General features: G+C 35.4%; 1 protein-coding gene across 1 annotated transcript; it reads left to right on the plus strand.

Annotated features, from left to right (window-relative positions):
* Positions 1–4,385: 4,385 nt before the first annotated feature.
* On the plus strand, positions 4,386–10,612 carry LOC141317151 (protein kinase C epsilon type-like; the record flags this gene model as incomplete). The annotated part of the gene is made up of 8 exons (XM_073832958.1): positions 4,386–4,551; positions 5,078–5,112; positions 5,249–5,337; positions 8,611–8,740; positions 8,823–8,965; positions 9,177–9,276; positions 10,141–10,346; positions 10,439–10,612. Coding segments are annotated over 8 exons (1,043 nt in total), but the record flags the coding sequence as incomplete, so codon positions are not given.
* Between the last annotated feature and the right edge of the window lie 3,930 nt (positions 10,613–14,542).

The following is a 14,542-nucleotide window of genomic DNA, read 5'->3' on the forward strand; positions in this document are numbered from 1 at the left end:
AGCCTCACCTCGGACAGTTCTTCTGGAATTTGCTGTTGGCCCTGATGTCTCTGTAGTAGTTAAACATGATAGACTATACATATGTATGTCAGTATTATATTAACCACCTGCACCTTTATCTCTGGATATCAGTCTCGACCATTGAAACGTCCTTATCTTCCAACCTCTATACAGATAACAATGTGTGTGTTTTTGCCTGGTTCAATAACAAACTGAAACATAGACTATATCCAGGAATCTCCATATAGATCAGCATATTTACTTTGACACAAGCAACAATAAGGCTTCAATATGTCATACTGCCTTAAAGCTGTGTTATGTCAATATTTTTGTCATTTTCAAAACTCATTTTTTTACATGCAGGAAATTCATGAAAAGATTATGTACAGCTGAAATCAAACATTTACAGTACATACGCCTGCAAAATGGTAATTATTTTACCAAAATAAGAGGGATCATACAAAATGCATGTTATTTTTTTTATTTAGTACTGACCTGAAAAAGATATTTCACATGTAAGACATTAACATACAGTCCACAAGAGAAAATAATAGTTAAATTGATAAAAATGACCCTGTTCAAAAGTTTACATACACTTGATTCTTAAAACTGTGTTGTTATCTGAATAATCCACAGCTGTGTTTTTTTATTTAGTGATAGTTGTTCATGAGTTCTCTGCCAGCTCAGGTCCCACAAATTCTTTGGTTTTTAAGTATTTTTGTATATTTGAATCCTTTCCAACAATGACTGTATGGTTTTGAGATCGATCTTTTCACACTGAGGACAACTGAGGGACTCATATGTAACTATTACAGAAGGTTCAACGCTCACTGATGCTCCAGAAGGGAACACGATGCATTAAGAGCCAGGGGGTGTAAACTTTTGAACAAAATGAAGATGTGTACAGTTTTACTATTTTGCCTAAATATCATATTTGTTTCAATTAGTACTGCCCTTCAGAAGCTACAGAAGATCCTTACATGTTTCCCGGGCTCACAAATAGCGCTTCTATTTAGAGAGAAACACTTGAGTTAGCATATTGCTAAGCTAACAGCATGATACTTTAACAAGTAAGAATAAACTAAAATAGTTCATTTTGGTTAGAAATTTAAACTATAAAATAAGAACATATTTTTAAATAGCTGAGTCTGTCACTTTGTCTGCTATTGTAGCTCTTTTTTTCATTGAGCTTGTCGTAGTGTATTCTAGGTTTGCCTTCTCTGTGAAAGATCACTGTATTCAAAATCCCTCTAAGAAAGCATAATTTTGCTGCATAACCACCTTTATATTGAGCCTGTGATGACTTAAAATGCTGCCTAGTTTGTCAGCACGCTGGATTTTAAAACAAAGCTATCGATTTCCTCCCTGCCTCATGTTCATGTCAAATTAAATATGGCGGCTGCTCTGACTAGATCTATAACGCGAATGCAGACAGTATGAACTCCACTGGTATCATATCTTCCCCTGTCAGTGTGTTTGTGCATGGTACTCCAAGGTGAACTGTGTTGTGCTGGGAGGTCTAGGTGTGTTCTGGATAAGCCCTGCTTTTTGAGCAGATGGATAATGTATTATGTAAGCACATCTATCCCACTAATGGCCCTTTTAGCTGCCACGCTGTTCTCCTGAGCAGCTGCCCGCTCCAGAAGACAGGACGCTCTGATATCAGACAGCACACGCACACAACTTGCCCCAGGAGCACCCTGACATGAGACAGAATGCAGATATACACACAGACGTTCGCCGAATGTCCCCCAGGAACCTCGCGATGGTAATTGTACCGAGCCTAGTCGCTCTATGGGGGCTGCGTGCCGCCCTACAGGGATTCTTAGCTGTAATCACACCTCTGCAGCAGCTCCTCTTACAGACAGCATTAAAATAATGCAGCCCACACATACGCTGCTGTACTGAAAGACAAGAAGTGTGGGAGGAGTTGGATGGCAAGTTTATTGGAACAAAACAAGAGGGAGAAAGTTGTTACTTTCTACTCTCTACCATTGACGGACACAGGGTACATTATGGGTACCGCCACAACACACATAGTGATGTGAATGTAATTTCACAGTTGTTTGTGTGATGAAGGAACGCTGTCCCCCCTAAAGGCATCACCTGACTGCTGGAATGCATGGAGCCGTGGCGGTGGGTCACATGGTTGGTCAGGTGGTCCTCGGCCGCCAGTTTCTCTCATGATCAACACACATATACACAATTACTGCAGCCCTCAAAGGGGGAAAGTGAGGGGAACAGTTGCTGGAGAATCAATGATGTGTTTGTTCACTTTCTTTGCTGGCTGAGTTGACGCTGGATCATGAGGCTTCTTGAGGACCGACCAGTTGTTGGGAGTTTGGTGATTGACCAACGCTTTACTGTACCAGAGTGTGTGGATGTGTGTTCACTTCAGAAAGTGTTTGCAAAAAGAGAAGTGCAAAAAATGATTGTTTTCAAACAGGTTTTCTCAAACACACCACTTTGTCTGCTATTGGTTGGATTAACAGGTAGCCACGTCCCAAACTCACACCATTGGTTGAGTCATTGTTACTATATCAAGCTGGTGATGTACGAAAAATGGCAGTATTGTGAAATGTTTGTTCAAGTTTAAAATACCAGTTTTCTATTTAAATGTATTTTAAAGCGAACCCTGGGTATTACGATTTATATAGCTTAATATAATGTTAATGATGTCTCTTACTGAAATATGTAGCAGAAAACCCATGAAAGATTTACAATATTTATAAAATCTACTTTGTTGTATACATATTTTGGATTATGGGGGGTGCCATTATTGCAATGACGTAAAATGGTTGCATTCTGTGAGCTGCTGGTGCTACCTGTTGCTATTTTTACTGTAACACAACTGTGAAAATAAAATACTAAAATACAGTGACCACAGCTACTGAAAGAGCTTACAGGTCGCAGTGGATATAAGCGTAGGCTTAATTCAAATGCCGTGCCATCGATTTTTCCCCACAAGGAGTCTAAACACCCCAGGTATCGAATGAAATCTGCGCTGAGAAACTCTGGCTGCAGCGTCATGACAAGCGTCTGCGAAGATGGCATCTCGCGTTTCTTGTTTCTGCTGTTTGTAAGCTCTTTCAGTAACTGTGGTGAACTTCCCATTCTTTTCTCCTCTTCTTATCGTTAGGAAAGCGGTGAAGACTTACACCACTTCTTTTGTTGCCCTTCGACTGAAAATTACAACCAAAATTGCACAATGTGGCATCGTATCAGTATTTTATTTTGAGTTGCTTATTCTGAGTTGTGTTGCGGTAAAAAGCAACAGGTTCACGCTGGACAAAATGCATGCCTCAGATTGAATCGTATTTCGCTTTTTTGGAAAAAAAAATAAATAAATACTTTTGCGAACTAGTCCTAAGTTTTTTTGCCTGATTAGAACCAAACCAGAACGGAATGTGACATCTTTGCTAAACTCACAACACTCTTATGTAAGAGCTCAATCTGAGGCCATAGGAAAAAAATCGTGGAGCTTGGCCACTTGGTGGTGCTATAAAAGGGAAAAAAAACATAAAAATGGCTATAACTGCACAACCATTTGTCCTGTCAACATGAAATCATGAAATCGGTGTACGTCTTGGTCCAAAGTGCCAAAAGTGTCTACAAGGACATTTGCATATCTCAAAAAACATGGCCGCCACTGGCCGTCGAAGTTTAAGCGCCTTCTTGAGGCGAGAAATGAAACTCGGTGGACCTGTTCAACTCATGGCCCCAAAGGTCTGAGAGAAATTTGAAAGAAATCGGCTACTGATAGGCGATATCGCAGGAGCGTAAACAATTGTACGTTGCACGCTTTTTCGTACATACGCACGATAATCGTATCATACAATAGAACTCCTCATTCTGGACAACTTTGCTTCTAGAACCACTGCTGTCAATCAAATCGTTTGTTAAAGGTTTAAGAAAAAAACTTTTGCAAACTAGTCCTAGGTTTTCGCTCAATTTGGAAACAAAAAAAAAAATCCTCTGGACTCTAGAGGCCAATATTTATTTTAAAAAATTGTTAAAAAATTGACCCTTTGGGAATCTATAACAGGATCATTTAGAAAAGGGGCCTATCCAAATTTACCCAAAATCATATAAAACCTAAAAGAAAACTCAAAACTTCACAAAACCTGCTGAGCACATGCGACAGGTGATTCTAAACAAGCATGCAAAGTTTTAAGGGGATCAGACCACAGCTGGCGCTGTAACAGTCATAAACATTACAAAACATAATATCTCTATGGTAAATTACCTGTATTTGCAAAAAAGGCTTGCTACATAATGTCTTCATAATGTCATTTGTGCTTAAATGCCTTGAAGTACTTGAACCCTGGTAATCGCTGCTTGCAGCTATATTTATACTTATTTTTCCATGTCATTTCATTCTGCAGCTGCATCATCCAATGAAAATGAGGAAAGAGTGTTTCGTGAGCGGATGCGTCCACGGAAAAGGCAGGGAGCGGTCCGGAGACGCGTCCATCAGGTCAACGGTCACAAGTTCATGGCCACCTACCTGAGACAGCCCACCTACTGCTCCCACTGCAGAGATTTCATCTGGTACGACTCTCACCTGTCGCCCTTTATCTCATTCACAGCAGCTTCATCTATACAGGACTACCTTTATTATAAGATCCCTTTCAGACAGGTTTTGTTTAGGTAATTTTCCAAGACGATGCACAATGACACCTGATGCTAATCACAGGCACTCCTTCTTTTGATTCCAACAAAAGAGTTTTTGTAATGAATATTAATATTGAAAGCAAATTAGAGCCACTGTTCTGTGTGCTAGTGTCGAGTGCCTAAAGGGATGCATTCATAGATCAGACAGATGTTTATTTTTATCTTTGCAAACAGTTCCTCCCTGTAGAGTAATAACTGTTAGGTCTAAGTATTTGCATACCTGGTGAATAGTTCATCTGTGTGGCTCCACACAATGCTGCTTGTTGCTGGTGACACAATCAGCTATAGATACAGTATCTGTGTTATAACACAGTGCCCCCTCTGCTGGTCAGAAACAGAACTGCACAATTTTGCTGTACATGCTAGAGTTGTCTAACACGATTATTTCACTGTGGTTCTGCAGGGGTGTGTTGGGGAAACAGGGGTATCAGTGTCAAGGTAAGTAAGACGCTCTTTTCTTATGTACAATGATAATAGTGTCAATTATATTCCCTGGTTTGATTATCTCATCTTTATCTTTATACAGTAAATCTGTATTTACCATGCAACTTTTTGCCTATTCCCCAAACCTCAGTGTGTACCTGTGTGGTCCATAAGAGATGCCATGAGCTCATTATAACAAAATGTGCTGGCTTGAAGAAACAGGAAGACACTCCTGAAGAGGTCAGTTCTACATCCTTGCTCTCTCTATAGCAGAGACAAGCTATGTTTGAGTTTGCAGACAGTATGTAAACTGCACATTATGACCTACTAGATTTGCCAGAATGTTTACAATTATCACAACAGAAAACAATGCGAGGAATACTGTTTCCCAGAATACGATGCACTAATTATGACCTTCTTTTTACAGTGTGACAAATAACATAAGCAGCCACATTCTTCTCTCTTTCTTGCCATTTTGTTAAATGCAGTTGTTTTATTTCTGAGATAGTAGCGGGAACACCCCACATAATGTAACATAATGAGATAATGTGACAACATTTGATAAATGTGTTGTAGCAAGGTTATGTGGGCTGTTTAAAATGTTGATGCATGCATAATGTGTAATGTACGGTGGCCGAGAGAGGCCAACGCGCTGCAAACAAGAAAACACATGCAAACACAAAAAAACGACAACAAATTAAGAAAACATCTTCAACAGTTTGACAACACAGGCGCTGCAAATCCTCGCAACGCAAACACAAATACGGAAACGCGCTGCAAATTCTCACAACACAACCAAACTCAGAAACGCGCTGCGAACACACGAGGGCGCTGCAAACTAACAAACGCGCTGCATATAGCACGGTCCACAACGGAAATGTTTCAGGGGGACCTCAAAAAGTGACGAACTCATCTGGGACCTGATTATTTATATCACTATATTACCTGATTATTTATATCACTATCACCTTTAAGTGATACTATACTATCACTAAAAGGCGATAGTTCACCGATAACACCTCTGCTCTGACCAACAGCCACTGAAAAAATAATCAGGTCCCAGATGGGTTCGTCACTTTTTGAGGTCCCCCTGAAAAATTTCCGTTGTGGACCGTTCTATATGCAGCGCGTTCGTGTGTTCGCAGCGCCTCCGTGTGTTCGCAGCGCGTTTCTGAGTTTGGTTGTGTTGTGAGAATTTGCAGCGCGTTTCCGTATTTGTGTTTGCGTTGCGAGGATTTGCAGCGCCTGTGTTGTCAAACTGATGAAGATGTTTTTTTAATTTGTTGTCGTTTTTTCTGTTTGCATGTGTTTTCTTGTTTGCAGCGCGTTGGCCTCTCTCGGCCACCGTAGTAATGATACACATAACATAAAAAAAGCAGGCAGCATTCAAAGAATCCCGTTTCCATTAAAAAAGGGTTATTGTGACTTTTTATCTCACATTTCTCACTTTTTTCCTCAGAATTGGATGATATAAACTCACAATTGCAAGTTATAAAGTCAGACTTGATAAGTCAGATATAAACTTGCCATTCTGACTTATTGTCTTACAAAGGCAAGTTTGTATCTTGCAATTCTTTTTTTCTCACAATTCTGACTTTTTTCTTTCAGTTCTGACTTTTTTTTCTCTCAGTTCTGACTTTTTTCTCAGAATTGTGGGATAATTCAGACTTTTTTTTTCTTGCAAATGCGAGTTTGTATCTTGCAATTCTGACTTATTTTTTCCCAGAATTGCGTGATATAAACTCGCAGTTGCAAGTTATAAAGTAAGAATTGATACGTCTGATATAAACTCGCAATTCTGACTTTTATTCTTCAAATGCAAGTTTGTATCTCGCGATTCTTTTTTTTTACAATTTTTTTTTCTGAGAATTGTGATATAAACTTGCAATTCTGACTTTTTCTCGCAAATACAAATTTAGATCTTGCAATTCTTTTTTTTCTCACAATTCTGACTTCTTTCTTGCAATTCTGACTTTTTTTCTGTCAATTCTGACTTTTTTTCCCAGAATTGCGTGATATAAACTCACAGTTGCAAGTTATAAAGTCAGACTTGATAAGTCAGATATAAACTCACAATTCTGACTTTTTTTCTCGCAAATGCAAGTTTGTATCTTGCAATTCTGACTTTTTTCTTACAATTCTGACTTTTTTTCTGACAATTGTGATATAAACCCGCAATTCTGACTCTTTTTTGCAAATGCGAGTTTGTATCTTGCAATTCTGACATATTTTTTCCCAGAATTGCGTGATATAAACTCGTAGTTGCAAGTTATAAAGTAAGAATTGATACGTCTGATATAAACTCGCAATTCTGACTTTTATTCATCAAATGCAAGTTTGTATCTCGCGATTCTTTTTTTTTTTTTTTTTTTTTTTTTACAATTTTTCTTTTTTTTACAATTTTTTTTTTGGAGAATTGTTATATAAACTTGCAATTCTGACATTTTTCTCGCAAATACAAATTTAGATCTTGCAATTTTTTTTTCTCTCACAATTCTGACTTCTTTCTTGCAATTCTGACTTTTTTTCTGAGAATTGTGATATAAACTTGCAATTCTGACATTTTTCTCACAAATGTGAGTTTGTATCTTGCAATTCTGACTTTTTTCTCACAATTCTGACTTTTTTTCTGTCAATTCTGACTTTTTTCCCAGAATTGCGTGATATAAACTCACAGTTGCAAGTTATAAAGTCAGACTTGATAAGTCAGATATAAACTCACAATTCTGACTTTTTTCTCGCAAATGCAAGTTTGTATCTTGCAATTATGACTTTTTTCTTACAATTCTGACTTTTTTTCTGAGAATTGTGATATAAACCCGCAATTCTGACTTTTTTTTTTTTTTGCAAATGTGAGTTTTAATCTTGCAATTCTGACTTTTTTTCTCACAAATGCAAGTTTGTATCTCACAATTCAGATTTTTTCTTGCAATTCTAACTTTTTTGAGAATTCTGAGATATAAATTTGCATCTGCAAGTTATAAAGTCCAGTTCTGAGGAGAAAAAAGACTGTAATGTTCTCAGAACAGTATTTTGTCTGAGATAAAGTATTTTTGTTCAAAAAAAAGTGAGAAAATTCTATCGTGTAAACAGTATTGTGAATCACAGTGTCAGTTGAGTGTATCGTTACATACCAAAACCTTCTCATTTTAATATTAACTAAAGTTTTAATTATTTTATGTTCTGTCATTTTTATTAATTTGTTGTATTTCTATTCAGCTTTTTTAAATTCCAGTTTTAGTTTTAGTAATTATAATACTTTAGCTTAAACTTATTTTATTGCAGTTCTTATTTTATTTTATTTGCCAAGGCAACATTTGCATTTCCTTTAATTAGCTTTTCCCATCTAACAATTTTAAGTGAACTAATAAACCAATTATTCAATTAACTACTAATAATTCATGATTTTTAATAGTTGCAGTAGTTTTACAACAACACCCCCGCAGAGTTTCCTCTTCAGAGTGATCAGTGGAATTGTGAGTACTGTAGCTGAATGATGTTTTGTGTTTCCAGGTTGGCTCCCAGCGCTTCAGTGTAAACATTCCACACATGTTCAGCATTCATAATTACAAAGTCCCCACCTTCTGCGACCACTGCGGCTCCTTACTTTGGGGACTGATGCGGCAAGGCCTGCAGTGCAAAGGTGAGCATTAAGATGAATAATTTTGGTCAAGAACCTGTTATTATTGCAGTGTATTCATTTCTGTCTTCCCACCTGTTTTCAGCCTGTAAAATGAATGTCCATCGGCGCTGTGAAAGTAATGTAGCTCCTAGCTGTGGTGTCGACGCCAGAAAAATTGCTAAAGTGCTCTCTGATCTTGGAGTGACGCCAGATAAGATCTCCAACAGCACCCAACGAAGGAAAAAGGTGAGTGGTCTAAATATCCAAGGAATGTGGGAAGGCCTGAAAAGAGACTGGTTTGGGGGCACATTATACACTGGCAAAAAATTCAAGTATGATCACTTTAAATAATGATGCAGTAAAATGAGGCCAGTGATGATGATAAAAAGGATTAGGTGAGAAAGACATTAAAATATTAAAAACATTAGTGTTGATATTAAAAATGTTCTCTCTTCAGCTGACTCCAGGGCAGGACCCTCAGCAGCCCACAACAGAAGCCCCCTCATCAGAGGAATCTGACCGATGCAAATCAGCTCCAACTTCACCTTGCGACCAGGGTACAGAATTACACTCTGCAGTCTTAGTCTTTCACTTCTGCATTTTCATAACTAATTTGCACTTTTACATGGAACACACTTGAATTAAAGGGATAGTTCATCCAAAAATTTTAATTCTGTCATAAATTACTCATGTTGTTCCAAACCCGTAGACCTTTGTTCATGTTCAGAACACAAATTAAGATATTTCTGATCGACATCGCACAACTGACATGTTCAAGGCCCAGAAAGGCAGTAAGGACATTGTTAAAATCATCCATGTGACATCAGTGGTTCAACCTTAATTTTATGAAGCTACAAGAATAACAAATAACAACAAAATAACAACTTTATTCAATGATTTCTTCTCTTCCGTGTCAGTCTTCAACTGACAAGAGAAACAAAGAAATTGTTACATAAAGTCATTTTTTTTGTTTCCTTTGCACACAAAAAGTATTCTTGTAGCTTCATAAAACTACGGTTGAACCACTGATGTCACAATGACTATTTTTTTAATGTCTTTACTACTTTTCTGAGCCTTGAACATAGTAGTTGCGTTGCTGTCTATGCAGGGGTTAGAAAGCTCTCTGATTTCATCAAAAATATATGGATTATGGATTTGAAACGATATAAGAATGAGTAATTAATGACAGAATTTTCATTTTTGAGTGAACTATCCCTTTAAGACTAGAGCTTCCAAGCTCCAAAATGATTTAAAAGCAGAATGAAAGTCTTAAAAGTGCTTCATTCTGTGTGAGAAACCGCATGTTTATCATTTTATCCTGGATCTTTTTGTGTTTTATAAAAGGATACAGGTTTAGAGTAACTATCATTTTTGAAAGAGTTGTTTATTTAAGTCTAATGTTTCTGTTTGTCCATTTGTAGCGGAGTTAGCAGAGCTGGAGAGTATCCGCAAGGCCCTTTCATTCGGTCAGGAGCACAAGTCTTCCTCCTCTTCCACAAGCAGCGGCGTTCAGAGCACAGTGACTGAGGGCCGAGAGAACGGAGATGTGAAGACTGTCCAGACAAAGAGGATGAGTCTGTCAGACTTCTTGTTCATCAAAGTACTGGGTAAAGGCAGCTTTGGGAAGGTGAGTGTTTTTCACAAATCAGTACTTTTCAGTTTTAGTATAAGAAAACAAAAGAATCAGTATCTTCACCATGCCCTTTTTTCATCCTGTAGGTGATGCTGGCGGAGCTGAAAGGCTCAGATGAAGTTTACGCTGTGAAGGTTTTGAAGAAAGACGTCATTCTTCAAGATGATGATGTGGACTGCACTTTGACAGAGAAACGCATTCTAGCCCTGGCTAGAAAACATCCCTATCTAACCCAGCTATTCTGCTGCTTCCAGACAAAGGTAAAACAGTCTTTTCTTTCTTCTAATTAAGATGAAACACTTAAGATCTGTCACTTTTTTCATATCACCTTCATGTCCTTTCAAACCCACTATTACTTTCTTTTAACCATGTGATAGGATTCAAGTATTTCGACAGATTGTCCACACTTCTGTTGTCCATACCTTAAAAGTGGATGACTGCTTCAAAATAGAACGTCATGCAGTGATTCACTGCAGCTCTATGCAATGATTCATAGTTTATACGACTTGTATACCTCATTCCAAGTCTTCTGAAGCTGTAAAATAGCTGTATGTGAGGAACAGACTGAGTAAACTAGGCCAAAATGTACATTTTGGGTAAACTATTGCTTTCAAAATATCAGTAAGTCTAGAATAAAAGTTATTTAATGTATTGGGTATCATGGACTGACAATAAACACATTTATTAGACAAGGTTACTGTCTAATAAAATAGAGTTAAACTTTCTACATACACTACCATTAAAAAGTTTGGGATGTATAATATTTGTAAATGTTTTTGAACCTTATTTTGCATTTATTTGACCAAAAATACAATAAAAACAATAATATTTTGAAATATTTTTGAAAAAAAATCTCTTATGCTCATCAAGGATGCATTTACTTTACCAGAAATACAATAAAAACAATAATATTTGTAAATGTTTTTGAAAGAAATGAACAAAAATACAATGAGAACACGAAAATTAAAAAAAAAAAAATTGAAAGAAATGTCTTATCCTCACCAAGGCTGCATTTATTTGACCAAAAATGCAATAAAAACAATAGTATTTTGTGATGTTTTTGAAAGAAATATTTTATACTCACCAAGGCTGTATTATTTTATTTGACCAAAAATACAATAAAAACGAAATTATTTTTAAATGTTTTTGAAAGAAATCTCTTATACTCATCAAGGATGCATTTACTTGACCAGAAATACAATAAAAACAATAATATTTTTAAATGTTTTTGAAAGAAATGAACAAAAATACAATGAGAACAAGAAAATTAAAAAAAAAAAAAAAATTGAAAGAAATGTCTTATCCTCACCAAGGCTGCATTTATTTGACCAAAAATGCAATAAAAACAATAGTATTTTGTGATGTTTTTGAACGAAATCTTTTATTCTCACCAATGCTGTATTTATTTGACCAAAAATACAATAAAAACGAAATTATTTTTAAAAGTTTTTGAAAAAAAAAAATTTGTATACGCACCAAGTCTGCATTTGTTTGACCAAAAATACAATAAAAACAATAAAACTTTTCAATGTTTTTGAAATAAATCTTTTATCCTCACCAAGGCTGCATTTATTTGACCAAAAATGCAATAAAAACAATAGTATTTTGTGATGTTTTTGAACGAAATCTTTTATTCTCACCAATGCTGTATTTATTTGACCAAAAATACAATAAAAACGAAATTATTTTTAAAAGTTTTTGAAAAAAAAAAATTTGTATACGCACCAAGTCTGCATTTGTTTGACCAAAAATACAATAAAAACAATAAAACTTTTCAATGTTTTTGAAATAAATCTTTTATCCTCACCAAGGCTGCATTTATTTGACCAAAAATGCAATAAAAACAATAATATTTTGTGATGTTTTTGAAAGAAATCTTTTATACTCACCAAGGCTGCATTTATTTGACCAAAAATGCAATAAAAACGAAATTATTTTTAAATGTTTTTGAAAAAAAAAATCTCTTATACACACCAAGGCTGCTTTTGTTTGACCAAAAATACAATAAAAACAATACAACTTTTCAATGTTTTTGAAATAAATCTTTAATACTCACCAAGGCTACATATATTTGACCAAAAGTACAACAAAAACTATATTTTTTAGATGTTTTTGAAAGAAGTCTATTATAATCACCAGAAATGACAAAAAACCTTTTGAACAGTAGTGTATGCTAATGAAGTTTTCACATTTGATGTCCATGGCACCTAATGCATTACACTAAGGTTTGATTTGTAGTAAAATCAAATTAGTTAAAGTCTAAATCTCGGTCTTCTTGCAATCCAGCAGATGGCAGAGCCACACATAATGACTTTATCAGGATTTCACTGCTAATAAAATTCGTTGTCCAGGAGGTGGCAGTGTGGCCTCTTTCCGATGGCTGATATGTGTTTATATCATGTATCACAATGTGGTTTTAGGTGATAGTCTGTTGAGTTGTTTGAAACTGTATAAATAGAGAGAGATGGGTCAGATGAGGTTATGAAACCTTTAGCAGTTTAAAGTGGTTTAGAACACTAAAAATGGCTGTTTTCATTGACAGCAGCGTGTGAATTAAAAAAGCTAAATGATGTCCTGTAAGTTAACTTCGTTCAATCACCAGGGGTTCCCAAACTTCTGCACACTACTGTATTTACAGATAGGGAAGGCGAGATGAAGTGGTACTGGTTCCGTCAATGAATTGTGCTCATTAAAGACTCTGACATCCTTTTCACCCACGCTTTTATCACTCTCATCTTCTGTCTCTTTTCCCCGTCCTTCTCTATTTTGCACTTTCACTTCTTTCCGTCTCTTGTTGAGCTTCCCCTCCCATGCCCCAGTTACACTCACAGTGATATCTAGTGTCCTCATTTCTCTTTTTCACTCTTCGACTGCCACCCCCTCTCTATCTCCCCTCTCATTCTCGTTCGCCACATGTGAGAACACTGGACGCACACTGACGGAGGGCAACAATACAAGAGGGGGGTTGGAGGCAGTAGTAGTGCGGGAAAGGGGCAGACGTGATTTGAGGGAAGAGAGGACTTGTGTACTCTTTTTGAACTGCTGCCTCTGGTTTTAATCAGCTTTGGGATCGCAGCCATATTCTTATCAAGTGTAATTACGCTGCAGAAATGTAAATAACATTACACAACTGTTTCTGATGAGGCCTGTTGGGACCGCGGACAGACATGCTCCTGCAGATAGAAAATGGCCAAAAGAAGGGGCCGTGTAGAAGGACCGTGAGGAGGATTATGGAACATGTAAAGTCTGAATGATTGCCTGGGAAAAAGAGAGGGACAGTAAGAAGGAGGGGCGGAGGGTTAGTTCATGCTAGAGCAATTTACTGGGACTTTAAAACTATAGATAAACAACAGGAGTTAAAGTACTCCAAAAATCAAAGCTCTGTGTTATGAAAGTGTTATATTTGATATTATATTATTTTAATAAAAATATAAACTCTAATAAAAGATAGAATTAAAATGTATTGGTTATTAAAAAATGATTATATTATATTATATTATATTTATTATATTATATTATTAAAATGTTACTTAATTTTCAAAAAATTTATGAAATTAAAATAAAGAATTCTAGCCTGTTGGTAATTAATGAATTAAATAATGACATTATTATATCATACCGTATTAAAAAAATTAAATAAAATTGAAATTAAAATAAAAAATAATACAATTCAAACATACTGGTTATTTAAAACATCTGAATGATGACGTTATTTATTATATTATATTATATTATATTATATTATATTATATTATATTATTAACTTTACTACCTGCTGGTTATTAAAAAATATATGAATGATTATATTATATTATATTTTGACATATTATCATATTATACCATATTATAAACTTTATTTTAATTCTAATTAAAAAATTAAAATTAAAACAAAAACTTCATACCTACTGGTTATTTAAAATATGAATGATTATATTATATTATATTATATTATATTATATGACATATTATACCATATTATAAACTTTATTTAAATTCTTACAAAAAATAAAATGAACAATTCATACCTACTGTGTATTTGAAAAATATATAAATATTATATTATGTTGTATTATATTGTATTACATTATATTATCATATACCATAATATAAACTTTATTTAAATTTTAATTAAAAAATAAAATAAAATAAAGAATTCATACCTACTGGTTATTAAAAAAATATGAATGATT

This window comes from Garra rufa, unplaced genomic scaffold (assembly GCF_049309525.1).
Source record: "Garra rufa unplaced genomic scaffold, GarRuf1.0 hap1_unplaced_398, whole genome shotgun sequence".
Taxonomy (NCBI): Eukaryota; Metazoa; Chordata; class Actinopteri; order Cypriniformes; family Cyprinidae; genus Garra; species Garra rufa.